Source organism: Marmota monax, unplaced genomic scaffold (genome assembly GCF_021218885.2).
Source record: "Marmota monax isolate L192 unplaced genomic scaffold, Marmota_monax_Labrador192_F-V1.1 WCK01_AAM20220418_F8-fsc00002, whole genome shotgun sequence".
Taxonomy (NCBI): Eukaryota; Metazoa; Chordata; class Mammalia; order Rodentia; family Sciuridae; genus Marmota; species Marmota monax.
Genome location: NW_026693571.1, coordinates 21914473 through 21940668, shown reverse-complemented (window position 1 = coordinate 21940668; position 26196 = coordinate 21914473). Strand labels below are relative to the sequence as shown.

At 39.2% G+C, this 26196-nt stretch overlaps 1 protein-coding gene across 2 annotated transcripts in view; it reads right to left on the bottom strand.

Moving 5' to 3' along the window:
• Nucleotides 1–26196, bottom strand: part of Unc5c (unc-5 netrin receptor C) — a 370561-nt gene that overhangs the window by 27371 nt on the left and 316994 nt on the right. For both annotated transcript variants that reach the window (XM_046458973.2, XM_046458974.2), the window contains 5 exons: nucleotides 24321–24512; nucleotides 23095–23439; nucleotides 20237–20324; nucleotides 10709–10877; nucleotides 8404–8637 (listed from right to left, as the gene is read on the bottom strand). In XM_046458973.2, coding sequence (XP_046314929.1) covers nucleotides 8404–8637; nucleotides 10709–10877; nucleotides 20237–20324; nucleotides 23095–23439; nucleotides 24321–24512 — 1028 coding nt within the window. The remainder of the gene's footprint in view (nucleotides 1–8403; nucleotides 8638–10708; nucleotides 10878–20236; nucleotides 20325–23094; nucleotides 23440–24320; nucleotides 24513–26196) is intronic.

The following is a 26196-nucleotide window of genomic DNA, read 5'->3' as shown; positions in this document are numbered from 1 at the left end:
CCAACCTTCAATGATTGTGCTGACTGGTGTTGAAAAGAATCACATCTGCCAACAGATTTAGTGGAACCTGCTTCTATTGCTTCTATTCATTCTTTAATCCTGTGTTGAAACCTGCCCTGGTCATTGGGGATGAGAAATTTCTCTCTTTGCTACTGTGGCTGTCGCCACTGTCTCTGTCACAGCTGTGTGCCTGCACTCCACCAAAGCAGAGGCCAAAAACAGTGACCATCCTTCTCTCCTGTTCCCTGCCAGTTTTTCAGCAAGGCTGCTCTCTGCCCTGCATGTGCTGTCTCCTCCTCTGGCCTTCGGGCCTCAGGCTGCTGAGCCAGGCAGTGGGGAACATCTGACTGTCAGCTTGGCCTCTTCCACCTGCTCAGGTCATCCTCACTGGCACCCAGGCTCGAGTTGCTACTTTCCCTTCCTGTGTTCACGCTGGGGTGCACTGCTCTCCCCCGGTGTTAGTCTGCCTTGCTTCATCCCTAATAATAACAAGGCTGGACTCTAGTGACCATGTGCAAACATTTCCACATCAAGTCACTTCATTTCCAGGGCTCTGCCTGCTGTTCCCACAGCTGTTGCTGCCATGGATGCTTGGTCTGAGATGCCACTTCCAGCCTGCCAAGTCAGGGAAGTTTGTGACACTTTTAAAGCAAAGTGCCAAGGGGTAACATTCAAGGAAGTGGCCATGCCACTTGGATCCCCCTGGGCATACTCCTGTGGATTTTTTTCTCTCACATCTATGTATTGGGGATAGATTGCTTTAGGTCATTCTGGACTAACACTGCTGTTACAAATCGTCTGTATTAGTTTCCTATTGTTGACATAAGAAATTACTACAAACACATCACTTAAAATAACACAAATTTACAGTCTGTAACTGTCTTACAGTCAGAGAGGTCAGCAGTCCAGCATAGGCCTAACTGTCTATAATCAAGTTCTAATTGCCTTCCTTTCTGAAGCTTAAGGGAAAATTTTGATTTTTTTTTTGTCTTTTCCACTTTCTGGAAGTTTCTCACATCCCTTGGCTCATGGTTTCCTTGCTCCATCTTCAAGTCTAGCAATAACACATATTTCTAGCTCTTTTTCCATGATCATGCCTCCCTATACCTACAGCTGGGAAAGGGCCTCCACTTTGAAGAACCTACATAATGAGATTAGATCCACTCAGACTGTCCAGATTACAGCAAAGCAGATCTCAGATAGTTCATGACAGTGAAATCACCTTTTTTTGTTGTTGTTGTGTAATACATATTCACAGATTCTGAATATAAATGTGTAAGTATCTTGGGGGACATTATTCAATCTACCAAGACTTCTATTCTCCCTCTGTCTCTCAAATAAATTCAACATGGCAGGTCATTTCCAAGCTATAGGATTGGCCAGGGCCAAGGCTAAGTCTCCTGAGAAGACAATAAATAAAGGGTGAATTTTAAGGTACCAGAAAAGCTCCTTGTGATTAAATGGCTGAATGATCAAACTACCAACAAACCTAAAATGCGTCCCACAATTACATCAAAATTAAATGTAATATTTTCATTGAGCTATTATCTTTAAAATGCCATGACAGTCTAAATGTTCTCTGTGGGATGACTAAGAGATTCATATCTAGGTCCTATTTTGTTCCAGGAGATTTAATAATCTTGATCTCCTTGAATCTTCAAGGTATTCCTGAGGCAGACAAAGTCATTAGGAAACTTTAACACATTTTTCTTCTCGTTATGCAACACATGTGTCATATGCATGAATATATTAATTTAATTCCCCAAAGCAAGATTATGAAAGTATAAAACACAGGTTGGGGTTATTTTAAAGTTTGTATGAGGGCATGGAAAGGAAAGCTATGGCTAATGGGGCCCATTCTATGGAAGGCCAGCCTTCAAAGGCCTAGATGAAGTAGATTGAGGAGTTCTGGGTTCAGTAAGGGCACAGGTGGGCATCAAAGAAGCAACAGAAAGATGCCAGTGGAGGTGGTGACAGGTGGTAGGATGAAAATAAAACCACCTCCCCACTTAACCAGCTGCCTGTGACTGTCTCCAACATGGCCAAAGAAGGTAGCAAACAATTCTCAACTAGGCTTCATCCAAGAGATTTATTTTTCTCCACTTTTAAGTGTTTCTTTTTTAAACATATTATATTATCTTTCACAGAGTTATTCGAGTATATTAGAATCTAGATTAGGGTGTGTGAAAATTGAATGAATCCAACAAAGTCTCTTTAACATTCCAGGTGACTCCATAAAGCTATAATATGTCAATACACATTATTTGGTTCATATCATAAATACATTTGTCAGAAATTCAACGAAAATCTCACACTATCCACACTATATGAAAATAATGCCACTTTTATGTTCTGAATCTCAGGGTTTATATAAGCCCCTTTGTTATGAGCAGAGTCTCAGATATTTTACTCTTCATGTAGTGGGGCAGAAATTTCTTATTTTTATGTAGATGTACATTTCTCCTTGGGTGTTTAAAAACTTATTCCAAATATAACCTTGCTCTCTGTTAATTTCTGGTCTATTTATACTAGGATTTAAGTCTTTACAAATAATGAAAGGAAAACACCATTTTTATTACTTTAATCACCTGATGAGGAAGGAAAAAGAAAAGCTCTGATACTCCAAATACCATCTTTTCAATAAACTTGACCTCTCTATTTGAGTTGATTCCAAACTGCTCTCAAAATTCTTAGCATCTTTATGTCTTTATGTGAACTCAACCTGAGCATTGTTCCCACTGGTCCTTCAAACTCATGCATAGGAAAAACCCCTCCTGAAAGGTGTATAAAAGAATTCCACTGTTTCCCACCAGCCTTGACTTCTACCCCGTCAGTCACTCCTGGCATTCTGATTCCATACGAATGCTTCACAATTGCTAAATGCGGCTTTTAAGTTTCAGGTGACCATTTTGCCCCAAGGCTTAACAAAATACAGGAAAATTTGTTATAAGAGCTGCCAAACTCAAAGAAGTATATGTGAGATGAAAAAAGGTACCAGGGTTACTTGAGAATGACTGATATGGAAACTTTCTTTTTTTTCCCCATCCATAAATATGATAATATAACCAGAGATGATAAAATGTGATAGCATTCTTGACACACTCCTCTCTAGACATTGGGCCACTATCTTTTTCTAAAATCTTTCAAGGACTGTGCAGCTATGTCCCCTGAGAGTGACTACTCCACAGGGTCTCCATATCTACCTCTTCTGATGTTTCTGTGAGTTTTTCTGTCATTCATAATGAATCCCAACTTATAATAGCAACTTTAAGAAATTATCAAGTCCTGAGAGGACCACCTTTGGGCATTACTTGTTATGCTAAAGATGGAGGTGGCGAGGAGGAGTTGGGTTAGATCACTAACAAGGAAGCAGAGCTTCTTTTCATTGGAGTCCAAATTATGAAAGAAGAGATTGAAGTTAAGGATTTGGAATCAGAAAGGATGCATCCACTGGAAGGTGAGGTCATTCCTAAACATGGAGAGGCCTGCAGGACAACTGGGAATTTCAGGGGAGTGGAAGATACTTGGAAGAATGCTGCGTGAAATCCAAGAGTCTAGAAGAGAGAAATAAAAGTGTGTGAAGGAACAGGTGAGGTGTTGCTTAAACTCTATTGGAAATGTATGATTTTTTTTTTCATAGCAGTACAACAGAGTAGAACTGAAAGTTGTAGTAGAGCATACGTGTTCATTTGAGGTCATCATTGCTATGGAAATTCATAAAGCCTGCTCCAGCTCAAGATGACAGGTGATTTCAGGTGGGAAGTGAGTTCCCTGTAGATATGGGTGAGAACAGAGGAATTTTTACAGACTTTTTATAGACCAGGAGACCAGTAAAGGTTGAGGAAGTATCTCCTTAAGAACCAAGGGCAGCTTTGGTGTGCTGCAAGGAAAGATGGTTGTAGTCATTAATTAAGCCAGTCACCATTGGAGGTCTTGGCAATGAGGATGAAAGCTATAGAACATTTATACTTGTAGGTAGATAATGTGGGATGATGGAATGATGGAATAGAGGACCTCTGGGCCAAGGGATTATGATTTAAGTGGTGACCCTAAATTTCAGAGAATTGTTGGAATAAAATGGGTAGAAAGAATGATGGAGGCAAGTCTTGCTAGGATGAGGATGTTGTCTATGCTAAGGGAATTGAGACAGGTAATGAGCCACACAAGAAAGATCCAGCCCATGAAGTGGAGAGATGCCAGAGAAATAGTCATGGAGTATGAGAACTATTAGAATTTTCAACCTAGCTGGGTGTCCGCCTGTAATCCCAGCAACTTGGAAGGCTGAGGCAAGAGCATTGCAGACTCAAGGCCAGCCTCAATAACTTTATTGAGACTCTGTCTAAAAATAAAAAGTAAAATAAAAAGGGGTGAGGAATGTAGCTCAGTGGTAAAGCACCCCTATGTTTAATACCCAGTACCACTCCCAACCCGTCAAAGAATTTTCCTTTTGGCCTGTGATGAATTCAAGGGTGTGGACTTCATGGCAGGCATTGTTAACCTGAAAGATCTACTGGTAGTTAATGTGGTCAGGTAAAGAAATGGGGAAAGAACCATTTGAGGGTGTAGGGAAGTTTGTCCTTAAGAGAATCAAAGTTCCAAAAAGAGATGAAAATATTTAGGATGAGTTCACAAGAGAATAACACAGGTAGCTGTAAGAAAAAAACTTCACTACCCAGACAAGTTAGATCAGAGCCTTTGGGGTAGAGCTCGTCACTGAGTCCTATGTGTGTTGAGATAAAGAACTAGTGGGTTGGGAAGAACATGAAACAGGAGTGGGGTAGGCCTGAAGGAGGAAGAAGGACTTGGGAGGGGTGATGTACTATGGGTTAGAGCGACAAGAGAAGCAGGGACATCAGAGAGACTGGCAGGGAACATTAGCAAGCAGGGTGCCAAGAAGGCAAAGTTTCAGCATTGAAGGGCCTTTTCCAGCTAATCCACCCCTAGTCCACTCACAATTCAAGGGTGAATGTGAGGTCGTATAAATGTGACTAAACTATCTCTTTGGTATGTTGGACAGACCATTTACCTACAACTAGAATTTTGATATTTTTGTATTATTAAAAGTCCATGAGGTTTAGGAATGCCTCATCCATTATTCATGTTTTGGTTCAGGCTAAGTGCTGGATCCCCAGATGCTGAAAATTTATAAATGTCTATTTGGAAAGCATTGACCACAATACAAACTACTTTTGGGTTATTTTCACGGCAAAAAGCTGTTCATTGGTCTTTCTCAGTGTTGACCATTGGCATGGCTTTCTAATCAACATAATCAAATGTATTTTATAAAATATACATTTGCATTTTTTAATAGATCTCTATGTGTCTGTTGGGAAGACAGGACAAGAGTTTTCTGAGTATAACAATGTGTATGAATATAAACTACGTATACCAAACACTTTAGATATGACATGGGTCTTCTACGGTATGATTTTTGCAATAATTTTCCTGGAATTCTTTGAAAAGATTTGTGTTAATCAGATCCCAGGATCCCCAAACAAATACAACTTTCCCTAAGAAGAATTTAAGCCTTGCATGATTTCTATCTTAGAAATCACGATGCTTCTTAGTGTCTTAGAGGTATTGCATTTTCAAGGAGTCTAGAAATAATGTCCTGAAGCTTTACACTAGAGCTGTGTGTCCACATCATTTATTCCACATCAAAAAAAATCCTATAGGCTTGATCATCAAAAATACATTCAGCAACCCACCTGGTCTTATCCCCTCCCCTGGGAACCAGGCTGGTCAGATCCACCATGAGGAAGGATGATTGCAATTGGCTCCTCACTTGTCTCTCTGCTTCCATTTGTGTCCCTTGAGTCAATTTTGTTTTCATGACCCCAGAACTACCCTGTAGATGGAAACTCTATAGGAAACACCCTGACAGAAAAAAAAATTTCTTCCCCTGGATTCCTGGACTTGTTTTTCCCCCTTCTCTTCTTCCTCTGGGTGCTCATCTTTCTTTAGCAACTTGGGCACCCTGCTGGCTGCCCTTCCTCCTCCTTGATCCCTGTCATCCAGGGTATGACTCTTCAGCAGCTCAACCTGACATCTACATGCAGATACAAAGCCTGACTTCTCCTCTTAGTAGCTGATGCAATCTAGAAAAACTGACTTGAACTTTTTGTGCCATGTTTAGCATATCAGTCAAGTGGGGATAATGAGATTGATATAGAATGTCTGTGAGGATTAAATAACTTAATAAAAAATATTTAGAATTTTGCCTGGTACATAGGAAACTCTCAAAAATACATTACTGTTTTGTTATTATTATTATTATTTTCTCTCTCTATTCTCTTTTAGTATTTTCCCTGGTCACCTCGGATGACAAATATCAATATTGTTGGTTCCTGAATATATATCTTGGGATCATCTCTCTGTCCGGACAGCCACACCCGTATTTCTTTTAAAAAGATCAGGTATGGCTTTTTAAACATTGTCTTAATTGACACACAATAGTTTTACACATTTATGAGGTACACTTTGATACCAGGCACAGAAAGACAAACACTGCATGAGCTCACTTATGTATGGAAACTAAAGAAGTTGATGTCACAGAAGTAGACAGCAGACAAGTAACTACCAGAGGTGGGCAGGACAGGGGTTGCAAGAGATTGGTACAAAGCCACACCTCTATTTCTAACCGTGCCCGGGTATCTCTGTCTGAATGCCCAATTTATGCTTCTAATCCAGTATTCTAAAAGAATAAGCACTGTTATAGATGGAATATTTGTATCCTCCAAAATTCATATTTTGTAATCCTAACCCCCAATGTGATGGTATTAAGAGGTAGGGCCTTCAGGGTGGGGTGAGGTGATTAGCGTGGAGCTCTCATGAATGGGACAAGTGTCCTTATAAAAGAGACCCTAGGGAAAACTCTAGTTATCACTCTACCATGTGAGGACACAGTGAGAAGTTAGCAGTCTGCAACCAGGAAGAGGCTCTTAACAGAGCCCAGCCAAGCTGGCACCCTGATGTCAAGTCTCCAGCATCCACAAATGTGAGAAAGAACTATTGTTGAAGCCACCCCATCCTGGGTATTTTGTTATAGCAGCCTTAACCAAGGTTGTAACCACAAAGTTGCTTGTCCCCTGAGTTTACTACCATTGACTTAGAGATACAAGTCTGATCTCTTACTCCACCCACTGAGGTTAGTGACCAGGCCCGATAAAGGCTACTGAACAGGACCTTTTCCCTGTTCCCTTTATCACCCTCTTCTGTTATCATCCCAGCTCTATCCTGCTCTTCTTATTAACTGATTCTCTCTTCCCACTGAAGTCAAACTAATATTTCTTTTTTTAAAATATTTTTTTTCCTTAGGTGTAGATGAACACAACACAATACCTTTATTTTTATGTGGTGCCGAGGATCGAACCTGGGTCCCGCTCGCTTAGGTGAGTGCTCTACCACTGAGCCACAATCCCAGCCCCTCAGACTAATATTTCTAATGTATATTTCTGATCATTCTTTCTTCTATTTAAACCTCTCTCTCTATATATTAACTCAACAGATTGAACCTCAACTCCTCTCACTGATAGTCAAGGTCTCTCTTCATGGGAGGAACCTGTCACTCTAGGCTTCCTGGAATAATATGCCTGCCTAGAGGCATCATTTGCTCTGTGTTTCTGCATGCTGTTTCCTCCACCTGGAAATATTGAATTTTTAGTCGAAACCCTACCTTCCACTTTGGTCAATTTCAAATGTTAGCTTCTTTTCATCTTTTCTCAAAATAACATGACGCCTCTGTCTCTTGAACTTGCATGAACTTTTGCATCTCGTCTGTGGCATTCATCACATTCTGACTTATCTCCTCATCCTTGCCATACTTCTTTTATTCTTCCTTCTAGATCATAACTTTTTCAAAGGCACTTATTATATCCCTTAAAGCTTCAAATGGGATAAAATGAATGGCAATAATCACACCAGGAATTAAGCTCATTTATTCTGCAAAGCAGCAGCCTGTTGTCAAATGCTAACCCTCTCCCTCACAGCCCTCGTAAAAAGAATGGGAAAGCATATAAATGAAGTAGCACACAAGAGGAACATACAGTGTGAGCAATTACGCCAATTTCTTTTATAGGAAGAACACAGCTGAGATAAACATGGAAGCAGATTATTTACCATCCACGGGTCTCCTTGCCAAACTCTTCTACATTTTTCATTAAAAGAAATCAAGGAAGGTAAACAAAAGTAGCCCTTGGGAGGAATCAGCATTAAGGAAACAGCTCATACATCAGCACGGCCCCAGAGATTTGTCTGTTTCTTTAACTGTGTCCTTTGGGGCGGAATGCACGTGTTCACACACCTGGGTGCATGTGCACAGACAAATCTCCAGGTGTGTTCAGCCACACCAAACCTTGGCTTACAAGTGGAGTGAAGAAGGAGTGCTGGGCAGGAGTCACTTACCTTGAGGGCATCCTGAGTGTCATCCAAACAGTAGACCCGGATGCTGTACTCCAGAGAGGAACAGCAGAGAGGCCCAAAGATGGCTAACTTCAGGCGTTTTGCTGCGGCTTTGGTGGTGGATTGCCCAACCAGGGCATATGTGCTGAGGTTCTCTGTGAGGATGTGGCAGGCCTCTGCATCCAGCTGAATGTAGCAGGGGGTAGTGAAGTTTTCCTCTCCAACCACTACTACATCCTGGAAGAGACAAGGGACAGGGCTTATAATATATATTTCTAAGCCACGGAGGATGCATGCTGGTCACTGTGGGTGGTGGTAGGCAGAGTAATCTCCTCTCCTGAGTGCTCATTTTTCTTTATCCTTTCCTATTCCTTTCTTTCTCAGGCCTTTTGATCCTACTACTTCCATTCTTCTTTTTTTTCCTTTTTCTTTTTTTTTTTAGTTGTAGATGGACATAATGCCTTTATTTTGTTTATTTATTTTTATGTGGTGCTGAGGATTGAACCCAGTGCCTCCCACATGGTAGGCAAGTGCTCTACCACTGAGCCCCAGACCCAGACCTCTACTTCCATTCTTAATAATTATCTTCTTTACTACTCTTCCCTTTGCCACCTATATGCTGATAATGTTCTTTATGTAGAAGTATTTTACACAGTGCATTTTTTTTTTTTTTTTTTTTGGTACTGGGGATTGAACCCAGAGGAATTTCACCACTGAACCACATCCCCAACACTTTTTATATTTTATGGAGAGACAGGGTCTCACTGAGTTGCTGAGTCTGGCTTTGAATTTGCAATCCTCCTGCCTCAGCCTCCTGAGCCACTGGGATTATAGGCATGTGCCACCTTGCTTGGCTGTTTTTTTGATCTTCCTAGAATCTACATTACTGGAATCTACATGAAAATCCAAAAGACCTTCATAAGTTACCCTGACTTATGAAAATAAACCTTAGTTTATTTTCTGTTTCTGAGAACTGAATGATTTAATATATATTTCTTATTTAATCTAAAAGTATAATGTTTTGCTGTGCCATTATAGCATAGCAGTTTTTCCCTAAAAAACCCATATACTTGAAAAGGATTAGGAAAACTAAGGCCTTATGCCATGCCATCCAATTGCATTCTTTCAAAATTCATCTGCTAGTTACTTTCCAAAGCAGGACACTGCATTTTTCAAACTCTCTTTTTTGCCACATTTCATGGAAGGCAAGATTTGGCAGGCTTGATGTCTTTAATATACTTTTCTTTGCTGAGTGCAGTGGTGCACAGGCCTATAATCCCAGCAACTTGGGAGGCTGAGGCAGGAGGATTGCAAGTTCAAGGCCAGTCTCAGAAATTTAGCAAGACCTCAATAAAAACAAACAAACAAACAAACAAACAAAAAACCCACAACAGACTGGGGATGTAGCTCAATAACAAACCATTCTGGGTACAATCATCATTATCTCCCCCCGCCCCCACACACAGAGCATAATCTCCTCATATGACCAAGAGTAGCAGATATCCATAGAAAGAAAACTCTAATTAATTCCAGGATGCCCCCCTACTCTGCTAACTCTACATTCCTAAAATATTAGGGGTTTAAATCTTTAAATATATCTTTAAAAATTTGTTCCCTAAATGAAAAATACCATATGTAATCATGAAGTACATAATATATACTTTGCATATTATACATGTATATGACATACTTATGTGTGTATGTATGTAAATATATATATATATAGTATAACATACTTTGTATATTACAACTTCATATTTCATAATTTTATAAAATATATATATATATATATTATATATAATGGCATTATTTGATAAAGCATATTCCTCAGATACAGGTGCTAAGTGACAGGTTCTGATGTGAGAAGTGGGGCCCACTGAAGGCCCTGAAGTTATGATGGCAATAGATGTAGAAGGACAAGGTGTCCCAGATTCTCTTCATTCAAAGTAGAGCTTTGGAGACACTTCCTTTCTGTTTTCTCAGGTTAAATTCACAAGACTATATCTTAAATACTTCTCTGCAATTAAGCGCCTAACGTGCTCTAACCAAGGTACAATGTGCAATGACTCTCTAACTCCAAATTTAAATAAATTTAAAAAAATAAGAGTGTATGTATGTATGTGTATGTATATGTGCATACACACACACACACACACACACACACACACTACTCAGAAACTAGTCTCTCTCATATTGAGTACAACCTAAACTTCTCCCCTCATGTTTTGCTTTAGAAATGAAGGCCTCCCATAGTTACTCCTACTGATGTGCATGAATCCCATCTCTACTCTGAAAGAAGCCCCCTCACCTCCCACTGTCCCTGTGCTGTCTGGTTTTTGAGCTGGATCTTCCAGTCTTCTGTATTGGGATCTGCACAGTGATGCAGAGTGAGGATGACGGGGCGGGTCAGCAGGGCTCCCGGAGGCCCACAGCTCACCACTGGGGTCAAGAGCGTCTGAGAGTCTTCCATGGGTGGCCTGGTAGGAGAGCAGAGAACTATGTCAGTGACATTTCATAGTAATTATGTACTGCGGACTTGTTGAGATCTGAGATCTAAAGTTGTACAAACAGTTCAAATAGTTTTCTCTTGGGTTTTTTGGGGGGAGTGGGGGAGTGAGGCAGAAATAAATGTGAAGACATGCTCTTTATACCAAGGCTTTCATCTTTCAAGACTGGAGGTCTCTATGAAAACAGGGAATTTGCTATCATCTCTTTGATCCCCTCCCTCAGACACAGGTTGCCTTTGGTAGCTTCCTCTGAATATATGTGCTGATACTTTTCAGGATGGAATGAGAAAGAACAGAGTCCTTATGAAGTTATATAACTAGCTTTTCTGATAATACTTGCCATTGGTCTCACAGGGTTTTAAATACTTTTGTGTTTTTAGGACCTAACTTGAAAAATACTTCAAAAAACAAAAATCACTTCAGAATGAGGACACCCTGGAGCTAAACTTAGTCCAAATGACTTTCAGGAATAATTCAGGCTAGTATGGCAGATTCATTCTTTCAAATATGACCAGAAACACTATAGAACTGTATTTCTATAGAAATTAAAATAAGTTCTGTTTATTTATATATCTCATATTCAGATCTGGGCAGAAAGAACCGCAAAGATCTAAATTCTTTTATTTTATTATTTTTTAAAGACTAACATATTGTTTCCCCAAAAAGATTTTAACCAACAATCAAATGGATAAGTTAACCTATCTTGATAGTTGAGTAGTCATCCCATAAGTGTTAAGTGAATGATACACAGTCTCACACCTTGTAAGTGCTGGTTAGCGCAGGGACTAAAACTCATGCCTTCCCAATAACAATGCTCAAGCCACTGTTAGAGTAGCCTGGCCTTAGAAAATGTGGATCCAAAGAATTTCACGATCCCTCAGGAGGCCACTGAACACCACCTTCTATCTAAAGCACAAACCTCTGACAACATGGCTGTGCTTTAGACACATCCACATTGACAGTCCATTGCTACCAAAGGGTCATCCTGTTTATTAAACACTCAAATTTCAAAAAGATCCTTAGCTGGGATGAACACAATCTAGTTTCCTAAAGTTTCTCTTCACCAATCTTTGACCTGTTTTCTAGCCCACTTTGTTTCATATATTTGGAGATTGTTACAACTCCAAAATCTTCATTTCACACCAAACATTCTCATCTTTTTTCAGCATCAACTGGCAAAATATGGTCTCCAGATCTGTTCATTTTCACATGGAAGTTTTACAGTGTCCACGATAGTTTGGGGAATCTTAAAGTGAACTCAATATTCAAATACTATGAGGTACTACTATTTCTTTGATTTGAAATGTGTAGTTATATTCATTCATCATAAAATTGTTCTCTTAGATTACTGATAATCAAGTAATTACTTATAAATATTATTGAGAAGGCTCCAGTTAGAAAGAAAGATGGAGATAGTATGGCTAAGTATCTCCTTTATAAAAAAGAGGCAGTGAAGGCCCAAGGAAGTTAAGTAATTTGTTAAAACTAACCACTCTATGTGTTCCTTACATGAATGACTCTTAGGCATACTTTATATTGTTATGTGTTAGTAGTAATGGCTTTTGAATCTAGGTATGGCCATTTAAATTAAGCTTTTTGATTTTACCTTAATAGTTTCACAGTAAATTTCTTAATGTTACGTCTTTCTTCCAAATATTGGCTATATCTGCCAGTCTTTCATCCTTCATAAATCTCATATGCCTGCCATCTGTGCTTTCATCACAATCACTGATAACATTGTAACACAAGAATAAGGCAAGGACAGAAATCTTTTCAAGGACACCACTTGAAAACTCTCTCCCATCTAACATCAATACCTTTGAGTTATTTAGTTCAACCAAATAGAAACCCATTAAAATGTACATTGTCCAGTTGACATCCCCTTTATCTTATTCACATAGACATTAAAAAGGACATATCAAATTCCTTTATAATTGCAATGGCCACTTGAAATTGATTTTTCTCTATTCTTTATCTGTAGTTTATATATTATTTATTACAGCATCTAGAAGTTAGTTTATCTGGCTTACCTTCATTTAACACTCAATGAATGATAGTAGCTATTATTATTTTTAATATTGTTGGAAGACAATTCTCCATGGATTTCTCATATTACTGTGCAGTCTTTAATGTCTTTTCAAGGATGCTTGTAGAACAGTTGCCTTGGAATATAAAAATAGTGTCTGTTCTGGAGCAAATGGCAGGCAGTTCTCCTTCTCATTACAAAGACCCAGGTTTCCTAAGCTCAGAGGTCCTTTACTGGAATCCAACACTTAAGTGTGTAGATGTCATCTGATGCTCTTTGTATCACCCTTTGAGAACCTGGGCTCAGGAAACTAGCACAAAAAGATAATATTCTAGATGACATGATTGCTAACAAACTGTCCTTTGTCTCTGACCCAGGAGTTTTGTATCTTCCATCAGTATCCACAAAACCAAAGTAGCTGACCTCACACCTCACAAGTAAGGTCACATCTTGGAGCAATCACAGATGACAATTATTATCAGTTCTAAAATCTGAATTAAAATTTGGCATTTATTATCCTTAAAAAGTCTTAGCTATCACTGCTTCCTCTCTAACTTTAAAATTGCATTCAGATCCACCAACCTATGTCTTTTTCTCTTCCTATTTAGAAACCCCAAACAAACATTACCTACTTTTAGTCTTTTAATATCATCTCCATTCTCTATGAATAACAACAAAGTTTTCTCTATTCAATCTGAAGTTTTCTAGGTACTTGGAAATGTACTTACACTGCACATCATAAGGTTATCAGCGGCAGCTTGAGACCTCATTACTATCCCCTTTTCCACTCTGATTTTCATTTTCTTTTAACCCAGTTTGTCCTCCTTCTTTCCAGTCTGAAATTCATTCTCTTACATGACTGAAGTTTTGCTTTCATTTTGTCATATTTAATATTACACTATCTGCCTTAGGCAGTGACTTTATTATTGCTTAATTCTACTTTTCCTTCCAAGGAGAAAAAAAAATATGCAATGATTGCATTTTCCAGAGCACTGCTCTTACCTTTTAGTTACAAGTGTACCTCAAGAAGTGAGTATTAAACTTTTGAGGAAGGAGCCTAAAGTGGAATCCATTTCAAGTGGCCCTTGCAATATAACTGGAGATTGGAAACATCTGTCTCTCAGTCTGGTGTCAGCAGCCAGTGCTTGAAGGCAGGAAGGATAGGAAGCAGGGGTTCTTCTTGTCATTGAATTGGAACAGAAGGGAGCAGAAGATTCCCTGCTGGGTTGGGGAGCTGTCAGACTGGTATTCTCCAAGCACACCACTGGCATGCAATATTGATGGGCACTGTTCTTGCAGGAGGGATAGCAAGGGAAGCGGGGAGGAAGGAGGGACAATGAGTGTCAAAAGAATTTATTAACCCAGTGAGGTGGGAGAATGTAATGAATAGGGAAGTGGTGAAGTGGAATTCATAACAGGGGATGAAAAACAAAGAAGAAATAATAAGACACTCAAATGCTTTCAAGATGAAAGAAATCGGCTTGAAATTGGAAACATTTCTGAGCATATACAGAAAGAGTGACTTAGATAAGATTTAACTTCGTGAAACCAAAGGTCAGAGTGTCTAAATTCACTTTTCCTTTATTTATATAAAGGTAGGATATTAAGCATACATAAAACAGTAGAAATTAAATATAACTCTGATTCATGTTTTGTAGAGAAGGGCCTCACTCCATCATGTCTCTTGTGTTATCCAAGCTATTCAAGCAGTCTGTAAATATTAATTGCAGATGAAATGGAGATGAACAGAGAGCAAAAATTAGCTGCAGAAGCAGCAATTAGTAGAAATTCAGCAATGAACAATGATTAAATTTTAAAGACTTGTTAAAGACCAAAAAAGACAATATCATGGTAAATGCTGGATGGGTCCTGAGGCCTCTAGGACAAAGTCCATAAGAGTTTGTTTCTTGTCAGAGATATTTTTCATTTCTTGCTTGCTATTATCAGTGAGGAGAACTTCTACACAGAAGTGCATAATTTACACAATTTCCACATGAACAATTGCATTTGCTGCTCATGGCACACCTGTAAGGTAAAGTGTTTATATTACATTTTTTTTCCAGTATGGTAAACTGATATCCAGAGCTGTTAACATGTTTGCCTAAGGACACAGAGCTAGGCATCAGCAAAGCGAGATTTCAAACACAAGTCATTTTTTTCTTTCACACAGTGGTGTATTTTGTGTTGCTTGTAATGGGTGTAAGGACTTTCTTGTCAGTTTTGTTAGAGCAAAACTCCTTAGAAAGAATAGGTCTCCATCGACCTCTGGGTGGACATGAGATGCACATCTCTTTTGTTAGGTCTCTTGGGATGACAGTCCCACCCTAGGCTCAGCTGCCTTTTCAAGCACACGCCTTCCCACATAACTGGCAACTTGAAATATTTGCACTCTAGGTACCTGACAGGGAATATCTAACTCACTTGCTATCAAAAGCTCAATTGAGCAAAAAACATATTTATGCAAGCCACTCTGAAGGGCATGCCACCATTTCCCCAGACAGGCAGAATCTATCCCAGGATGAAGCCAGAACAACTGAGCATTGTGCTCTGGATGGAATGGCTGGGTCTTTGTGGAATTATTTCACTGAATGTGTGCTTGGGCCTTAGATAATCTGTTTCCACTGAAGGACACTAATAGAAGCAGACCTTGAAACTCATTGCTATTTTTATTATCAGAATGCTGTTGATTGTATTATCAAAATGTCTTGTTTTTGAGGAATCAGGGAATGATAATTGAGCTTCTGGGCATATTTCACATTTTCCTTTTGAAAGCTTAGAAACAGTCAATTCATGATCTATTACCAGGGAATGTGCAGGGAATTATATCAAATCTATTATATTCCAGCTGCTCACCTGACTTTATCTTATCTTTAATAACCTTACTTTCCCCATTTTCTTATCTTTTTTTCATCCACTTCTTTAAGTTCATCCCTTCCATTGAGACCAAAAGAAAAGAATGTATTTTTTATAAACCACCTTGCAACATTTCTTTATAAGTAGGATTTCAATATATAAACATGGTTCAGAATCAGGAGAGAATGACATTTACATATACCTGGTCTCCGTTGCCTCCACCCTTTAGTCTTTTTATAGCTATTGCTTCAATCATAGGAACTTGGGACTCATGAACGAGAAAGGAGTCTCTCTACCAAAAATGAGAAATAACTCTAAGTGTCACTGAGAAATGTCAACTGCTATTTTATAAATTTCGAAACGGTAACATGTCAAAATAAACAAAAAGGATTTAGGCATGATTACTCACCTAAGGGAATTTTGGCCTTCCACTTTATCCTATCAAACACTTTACTATTTCTATTTTATATATATATATATATATATATATATATATATATATATATGATAGCTTTGGTGGCCTTCCTTAACTCACCTTAAACCATTCTGAAGTGATTTCTACAGGAATGTTGGGGGAAAAAATTCTAAACACTACCAATTCCTACAGGTGACAAACTGTATTTATTATTATTATTGTCTAATTATTTATACACACAATTGCATTGTACATACAAAATGTGTATTTTTCCTTGTTCTTCCTCTGTCTTTGCATTTTGTTTTAGCATCTGAACTGTTAACCACCTTGGCCATCTTGAAGCTCTCTTTCCCTTTGTTTTTTGAGTTCCCCTTATACTGCAGTTGATTGATATCTCCTTATACAAATATTCTTTCATTCAAAAATATTCACTGAGGAGCCCCTTCATGTCAAGTGCAGAGCTGCATGCAAACTCTTTATCTAGTTCCTTATCCTTACAAGTTCAATTTAGTTTCTCTCTTTACACCCAAACCTGAATGGGAATATTTCCCAAAGTTCTTTCTCCAGCTTTCTTCCTTCTGTCCCTACATTTTCTCTGTCACAGACTCATCCACTGCCACGACTGCCCTTGAGTGTCTCTAGTGGACTCCTTATCCCCACTTGCATTCGGAACACCTCTAGTTTGCAGTCCATGATTTCCCGCCTCCAGCCAGTTGCTGCTTCTGAGCTCTTTCTTCTGTTGCTCTGCACATTCTTACAGTGCCCAGGACTTGCATCCTAAATGGATTCTGTGCACTCCTTCTCAACACTGTGGATGAAATTCCTTCCCTTCCTCAATACATTTTACTTTCTGTCCTCTCAGACTCAGGCCTGACTCACTCTTCCCTCTCTCCTCACACCTAGTTTGATGCCACAGCAGAACCAAGCACCCAGCCTTCAGGAAGAGTCTTTGTTTCCTCTATCAATTCGATCACACTGTCGCCAAATCAATCTTTAAAAAGCACCACTATTCCCGTGTCACTTGGCTGCTCAGAAGCCTTCTGTGGCTCCCTACAGTTTACAAAAAAGAGTTCTATTTACTTTTATATTTGGAAATTCTAAATTGATTTTCTTTTCTTTTTGCTTGCCTTTTGATAAAGCCACTGGGAGAACACTAAGGAAAGGGGAAATTAACTTTTATATATATTTTTTCATTGCTGGGGATTGAACCCAGGGCCTCGGGCATGCTAGGCAAGCACTCTACTCTCAAATTGCTTTGCCATAAGAGCTGACAAAGGACAATGTTTCAATCTTAGACTAATTTAAAAAACTTGTTACTAGAAATAAGGTAAAAAGGGCCACATGGTCATGGAACTTGTATCCACAGGGGGAACAGGCTTTGCAACCTCTCTAGATCTATAAAGCAGGAGAGGCAGAAATGCTGGGTGCAGCCTTGGGGCTCCACACCCTCTTTGGTCAGAGCTGGCGTGTCACATCTCTGGCTCTTGCAGCCTATCCAGCCTTAATGATAAGGTCCCTCTTGTCACATTCACTATGCCACATGCAATTAAGTTCACGCCTCCTGTCAGACAATTCACATCAGCAGATGACCAGCTGGATACCATCCACTGGAAACACACCCAATTTTTGATATTATGAAAAGAATCAGAAAGAGGGAGAATAAAGGCAAATATTCAGAATTTTCCTACACATGCCTTGAAATGATATCTATGCCTTCTGATCCTTACCACGTCTTCCTCCAAAGAAGTTCCATCTCCTATCATGTGAGGATGGAAAGGGTCTTTAGTGAGCAACAGACACTCTGTCCACAATGCAGGATCATAAGAAACAGAGGTTTGCTGAGTGCCAGTTCTATGCAGGAGGAATGAACCTAAGAACACCCAGGAGTCCTTGGGGTCAGACGAACCTGGGTTTGAATTCTGCCACCCTTAGTTGCTAACTGGGAAATCTTGACTATGTGACTTAATTTCCCTGAGCCATAGTTTCTTCATCTTCGAAGAGAAGCTCTTCATCACTTGCAGAGCTGCACTGAGGAATTAATGAAGAGTGTGCTGAAGACATTGCAACAAAGCTTTGCATTATTACTATATTAAAACACAATCTTGCCATTGTGCTTTTTACAAGAAAAAATGCATCTAGGTCACAATGGAACATGAGTGGAGAGAGGACTTCTCACTTATCTGAGACGACCATCTTCTTGTGTTTGTTCCTTGTTTCATGGTCTCTGGTGCATATTTTCTTTTGAGATCTTGAGCTTTGTCTAGCATCATCTTTATAAACAGGACTTCTTTGTTGCAACCCAAATTCAGTGAAGTGATTCCCTGTGCACCTAACCTTAGGTGGTAGGCACAGCAAGGAGTGATTTATTGTTTTCTTTTCTTTATAGTTAAAAGAAATGGAACCTAAAAGCAGAGTGTCTTGCTTTATCAATTTTATGATTTCTTTTTCCTTCATTTCAAATGAACAATTATCCTGGTTAGAATGCCAACTAAACTTTGGGAAGAAAAACCAGACGAGTTACACATTTTCAGCTTTAGCTGGTGCCCGCAATAGCCCCTTAAGGTCTGATCTTCAGCTGCAGATAATGGTAATCAGATGAACGTAGAGGCCATCAGCCCCTCATGGTTTCTCCAAAAGCACAAGCCAATACTCATTTCTACTTAAACAAATGTCCACGTGGGCAAAAGCCTTGATGGATGGACATATTTAATGCTAACTTTATCCCTGAACAAGAGGAAAAAAAATGAATAAAATAAAAGGATCTTGGAGTTTGCTAATTTTTTTTTCTCCTGCTGCAAAAGAAGGAGTTCTGAGGTCTGTGAATGTAGCTTTGCATTGGGAATGAAAAGAATAAATATTTGATGTAGGTAAATACAGGCCTTTAAGTGACTTTCGGTTGCTCAAATTTAAGGCACGAATAATGCTCAAAGAATTTTATTCTCCTCTTACTCTGGCTATTGTTTGCATAGGTGAAAGTATACCACCTGAGGAAAAAAATGTTCTGGGTCATACCGATTATAAATACCTATCTGTCCACCTGAGTGCATAATAAAGGAGCTCTTTCAGCTACTGAAGACTAAAAATGGATGTTTTTCTGAGGATGAGAGCAGGTTAGAGAAAAGGCATAATGCGTGATAATGATAACCTATTTCTCAATTTGTCACTCACTCTTTGTACTCTGAGCTCAGGACTGAGGAGCCCACACTATTCCCCTCAGGAAGAACAATGGTCATTACATGATGAGGGTCTTCCTTTTTAACAGCGTCTTTTATATTAAGGCTTCTGTGTTCCTTAGAGGCCTCTGAAGGACTATTTAACACACACTTTATGTGGGAACAGATTGAGAAAGACTCCTAATGATTTGTTAAACTTCAAACTGAAAATTGATTTTAGAACTTCTAAACCCCTTGTGTTAATTTTACTTAAAATCATTTCATCTTTGTGATTAGGACCCATTCGAAACACAACCTTTTGATTCCATCTAGTTTTAACCAACCCTTGACCCACTTTGAAAGGCCTGAGTTTGAAATTTAAAAGTACTAAACGTAAGAAGGGGGCTGAAGACACATTGGAAGAGAATCACAAAAAATTCTGTGGGTAAATGTCTGTGCTAAACTGAGGTAGGAGCGGCAGGTCAGGGGTTATGGGTGTCCAATCCTTTGGGACCTTTAACCCTGTAATGGGAACAGGCTAGATTTCTGAATAGGGCCACACAAAGTCAATGTCTCTGTGTGAACTCACACATCTCTCTGGACATTCCAGGGATCACATTTTGACCACTTTTCCCCTGTTAATATGGCCACATGTCTACTTGGAACAAAGATCTTAGGCATTCCACCCATCCTCAAGATCTGCAAAAGTGTCAGAAGCTTCAAAGGTAAAAAGAAGTATAATTTGATCTTTTATGGGTCTAGAGAAAACTGTATGTCATTTAAGACAAAAATATGTTGGGTTTATTGTTTCTCTTGTACAATTCTCCTCCAAGTTAGACTGGTAAAGTCAAGTGCATCAGGGGAAAAAAAAAAGCATATTTACCTCATATTTTCTTTCCTGTGTACAGTCACATACATTTCGTAGACTCTCCCTTGGGGAATGGCCCCAGCGGGAATCAGCAAGCTTACTCCTGAGCAGCAAAAGAAAAAAGCAGTTGTATGAGACCTGTGAATCAAAAGGAAACTTCTAGAAAGAAATGCCTTTGCAGCAAGCAAAAAGTAATGAGGAAATTCTGTGATCACGCAGCACTAAGACTGCTGCTTTTTCTCCAAAGACATGTAAATACTCATAGCTGCCCTGCTTTCCTTCCTTATTGGCCTCTGTAGTTACCACAGTTCCCTCTGAACTGTTATGGAATTACTTAGAGGAATGATTTTTTAAACTCTGGTTTTATTTAAGGAAGAGACAGATGGTTCCACTGTTGTTTTCCTTGTAAAACAAGAGGAAAACCAAAAACTGCTATAAACTTTCAAACAGCAGTAATGATCCATTGTTTCTAATTAAAAAAAAATCTCCACAAGATTCAAAGACAACCTCAACCATATCAAAAAAGATTTATTTCTGAAATATCTGGTTAGCATCATGTATTCTACAATGGAATCAGAATTGTTGAGGTACTTTTGTTACACATACCTCAAAAAGGTGAACTGTGAGTTTAGTTAGAGCCAGTCAAAGCACTTCTACTTAGCTGCTAATTGGTGCCCTGTGGGAGCACTATTGGACTGAACTGTGCTCTAAGCTAACTGTGCACACAGCAATCCTTTGCCATTGAGTTTGCATCAGGATCACCTGGAGGGTTTGTTAGACCACAGATTAGGGGACCTTACTACAGAGTTTCTGATTGAAAATGTTGAGGCGGGGATGGGAGATTCTATAGATCAGATGAGTTGCCAGGTGATGCCCATGATGAAGGTCTGGGGCCCAGCCTGTAGGAACTGCTGAAGGGCACTACTGATCATCATCTTAAAGTGACTTGGGACCAGGATTGGGGGTCAGCATTGTGAGGATGTTTGGCTCCATCATTTCATTCCCATGAAATGCACTTTAATTCAGCTCAATAACGATGTATGGAGTATCTTTGTGAGAACAGTGTTTGGCACCATTGTGAATGCCAAGTAGGAAAAGGTAGTGTTCTTGTCCTTGAGTAACATATAGTTAACAAGGAAATGGTATATGTCAAATGAACATGATGCAACAAGAAAACTTGCCCCACTGCATTACAATAGCTTAAGAGTAAAGAACAGAGAGTCAAGGGAAAGTAGGGATACAAAGGCCTTTGCATAGCTCATGGAAGATGCTGAGTCAGGGCCCTCTTGCAAAGTAGAGTGATAAGGGAGCCCTGGTGGGACAGGAAGGGCAATGTCAGGCTGATATATAGAGAATGGTTGTGGGGGGCATGGAGGGAGAGCAGGAAGAACACACAAATCCATTAAGACTCAGCATTTTTTTTCCCCAATGAAAATCATAAAAATGTACCTTTGTCTTTGTTATGGGGATGAAAAAAAATTATAGATGTAAATTAGAAACAATAAGGCCTGACAAATATGAATGACTATGTTACTCTATTAAATGAAATGATGTTTTTGATCATTGTCTCATATATATTAAGTACTTAAAACATACTGGCTCCCACCCTTCCACTTAAGAAGCCTTTATATAATTCATATATGAATAAGTAGCAAAGAGCATACAAATATAATGAAATTGAGAAAAAGGCAAAAAAAAAGCATTTAAAATAAAACATCTCAGCTATGTAAAATCTATAAAGGCAAAATGACATTCTATTAAATATTTCAACTATATTAAAATACTTCTTTAAAAGTATGCTATGAAAGGCATTGCAATGGGAGAATAAGAATCAGAGACAAGCCAGGTATGGTGGCGCATGCCTGTAATCCCAGCTGCTCAGGAGGCTGAGTCAGGAGGATCACTAGTTCAAAGCCAGCCTCAGCAAAAGCAAGGTGCTAAGCAACTCAGTGAATCTTTGTCTCCAAATAAAATTCAAAATAGGGTTGGGGATGTGGTTCCGTGTTTGAGCGCTCCTGAGTTCAATCCCCAGTACAAAAAAAAAAAAAGACAATTTCATATGCAGGTCTAGAGATCCTCCATAGGTCTGAATATTAATTGCATTTTTCATGTGACATTAACACATTAGGTCAATGAAGTTGCTTTCTATTCCTGTATTTAAAAATATTCACATTTTTTTCCAAAGAGCGAAGATAGATTCAAAGAGGAAGTCATTAGCCCTCTTCTGGCCTATGGTTCCAAACCCATTACTATTACTGATTCATGAGTACCAATCTCTAATCCAACATTATGGGTCACTAACTTAAGGTCACCATGGAAATCCTTCTGAGGCTTTTTCTCTAGGTTGATATTATAGATGGATATATCCAAGGTCAGACTTAGGACCTTATAAATACTTTGTGGTTGAAGATTGTGGGATGAAGAGTTCAGTTAATAAAGAAAGACTCTGATGTCTATTATGATGTCTCTGATCATCAAAAAATTAGTGTTCTGAATCATCTCTTCCTTTAGTTAGCTGGAATTGAATCAACTGACATTTTTTTCTAATTAATTTGTCTTTTTATAATACAGTGACAATTGTGAGGGCTCCTGGTTTACTGCTGCCTCCCGAAGCTCTATTAAAAAGAAGGTCAATGACAGTTCTAAATTGTATCTCAGCAGAAAGTTGGGAGTCAAATATTTCTAGAGGAAGTGTTTCAGACTTGTTTGAGGGAAGATAAATGGTTTTGCTGATTTGGTCTGAGGTAATATTTGATTTATGCTGAAAGGAGATTTGGGTTAGATACACAGTTAACTTTTCAGTTTAATAAGAAAACAGAGATTTGGGGACAAAAATGTTTTCAAGTTGCATATTTGCAACCTTTAGGCATTACCTGAATTGGGAACAATAAGGTGGCCCCCAAGGGAGTTGAAGGTGCCAAACGCTGTACAGGATGGGTCGGTCTGCCTGGCGAGACTCTGATTCTTCAGGTTGAGGGCCTCATTCTCCAGCAAGGACTGGGTCATCTGTGGGGACAGCTTGGCTGTAAACTCAGAGAGGTCATCTTGGGGAGTGACAGCACCGGAGGTGTTGTACACTTTGATTTTCAGGTTGGGCAGTGGATCCAGAATTGGAGAATTGGTCATTGGGATTTTGTCTGAGACGTCGTGTAGGGCGTAGACAGGTCCCCTGTACATGGCTGCAGCAGAAGTGAGGTCTGGGGGCACCGCCAGAAGATCTGAGTCAGAGAAAAGAGAATTCCATTGGCATTCTCCATTCAGGCCAGCCTACATAAGTCAGACACCCCCTCACACTTTCTGAGCCAAAAGCAAAGCAGCTCAGCTAATGTTAGAGATGGACAGACTCTCAGGCTCTGCAGAAAGCAGGGCAAGTGGTTAACTAGCATCCATTTTGTTACTGGCTCATTCTATATTTTCCTTTGAGGTCTATTCACTTTACCCAAAGGATCTGGCTGTTGCAACAGACTGGGTTGAAAAGTATGCCCCATGAGGTTCCCATCAGGTAACAGTGTCCCTTTTCTATATTAGATTTGGGTTCATTTGAAAACGACTGTAGTAATACAAGGTATCTTGTCAAAGAAGGTAAAGAAAGAGACTAGGAAGTCAGTCCACGAATCAATGTTCTTTTTGCCAAACAGAGGTTAAAAAGTGTGACAGAGCAATGTGCCAGGGGGCTGGAAAATGATTTGTGAACATTGTCAACTTTTTTTTTTTTGGTACTTTGGATTGAACTAAGGGGCACTCAACTACTGATCCATATCCCCAGCCCTATTTTGTATTTTATTTAGAGACAGGGTCTCACTGAGTTGCTTAGTGCCTTGCTTTTGCTGAGGCTGGCTTTGAACTTGAGATCCTCCTGCCTCTGCCTCCTGAGCAGTTGAGATTATAGGCATGTGCCACCGCACCTGACATGGACAACTCTTAATTTGTTTTGTGGAATGACATCAATCCAGTAATGAATAAAATCAATAGTGTCATTGTCCTCAATGAGCTTACATTCCAACTGAACTAGAAGACTGAAACATCAGGATCTTGAAACCACCTAAAGAAACTTCATACATGCATGAGTAACAGGGCGTGAAGTGCAATGTCCACCAACCTTGTCTGGCGGCCTTGATGTTCACAGGCTGAAAGCCCCCGTTTAGGGCTGAAGAGTCAATAATATCAGACTCAAAGTCACGATGGTTCTTCCGATACACAAAGAGGGCCACGACAACAGAGATGGCCAGGCAAACAATCACTGCGATCACAATCCCAACATAGAGAGCAACATCATCCGAATCAGGAGCAGCTAGAGGGAAAGATGCAATGCTGGACTAACTGCTTAGAGAACTTTCTCACAGTACACATATGTATTGTTATAATTTTTTCAGACATTTATTGCCTTTTTTATAGGTTAATTTCAAAAGCTATATAAAATGACTGTGGCCTTTCAGTGGAAAATTATCTCTGATTTCTTTTTCTTTCTCTCTCTGCATCAATCCACCCACTAATCTATCTTATAATTGGGCAGGATAACAGACCATTTATTACTAGGCATATAAACTAGAACTAAAACCAGCCCATTCCATGGGGGGAAGAGTTTATTATTCTTTCAGATAAAAAAAAATGGAAGGATTTTTGAATTCATTGATAGTTCTTTAAGAAACATAAACACCTGGTGTGTTTGGAATCTGTATGTTTATCGAACCAGAATATTTTTCTAAGAATCATTCCAAGTCATAAAATTACTTTCCATAGTACTCTTCTTACTTTCCCTAAATCAATGGAGCGGTGGATGGGAATAGTGTAACTAAGAAAAGCAAGTATTAGGAAAAAAATATATTGAATAAGAAAGGTGTGCTTTTAGAAGGCCCAGACTTGGGGGCCAGAGGTCAATTCTGGTGACTTTTGCAAAGTCCAGGCTTTTGATACAGATACAGTATTATCTCTGAGAACCTTGAGCTTCTCGTGGGGCCTGTCAGAGATTTACATTTGAGCTTGACATTACAGGAATAAAATATAGCTCTATAATGTACTAAGTCAGATATACCTCTGGCTCAGTGATCATAAAGGCCATACTACCCCAGGGTAAACATCTGACCAATACAAGGTGCTGTCCCAGGGGACCTATGTTTGGAAGAAGCAAGAACAGAACTCCTATAAGTGTTGTATGTTCCTTGGTGGCATGAGACACGTTGTTTGATCTTACTGGAAAAGATGATAAAAACTGATAATTTAAGCCAAAATTAAACATTTGTTGAACTACTTTGACATTGTTAAGTCTCTGGTTTCGATTTTCTGTGACTCACGAGAAATGCTCAGCAAAGCTAATTAAAGTTGCTGCTCTGCTCTCTACAAAAGAGGTGTTTCAATTGATACTTCAGGTGGTCAAGGCAAACTCAAATTTTATGGTCAGTTTTATACACACATATTTTTGGGAGAAAGAATTTTCCAATTCGTAGGTTCTGTGACCTCCTAAAATTTGAGAAGCCACTGCTCTTTCCTAAGGCTCACAGCCACATGGTTTATATGGGGGACATAACTCATCCCTTCATTTGCCAGTGGATCATGTGATAACCCCACACTCTCTGGTCATGGTATTTTTTGTATGTTGGGAATATAAGTGAATTTGCTAGTGGAAATTGCTTCATCTCTTTTAGCATTTCATATTTAAATGTACTATGGAAGATTATGCTTTCTTCTTAAAAATACTGTCCATTCTAAAATTTGCAGAATATTTATTGTCCTGTCAATCAATCAGCATTGACATATTTTTTTTTCCAGACAACCAATGACATCCTAAATACTCCTGATTATATGAGCACTGCTCTCAGAGTGCTGACACCTCTTTGCTGCTGGGTTTTATCTAAGGCTTTGCAGGAAGATTCTGAAGTCCAGTTAGAATATTATATTGAAATCCTTAATGTTTTACTTTACCAGGCCATAATTACTTACTCAACATTCATGATTTCTAGCACAATAGGTCTGCATTT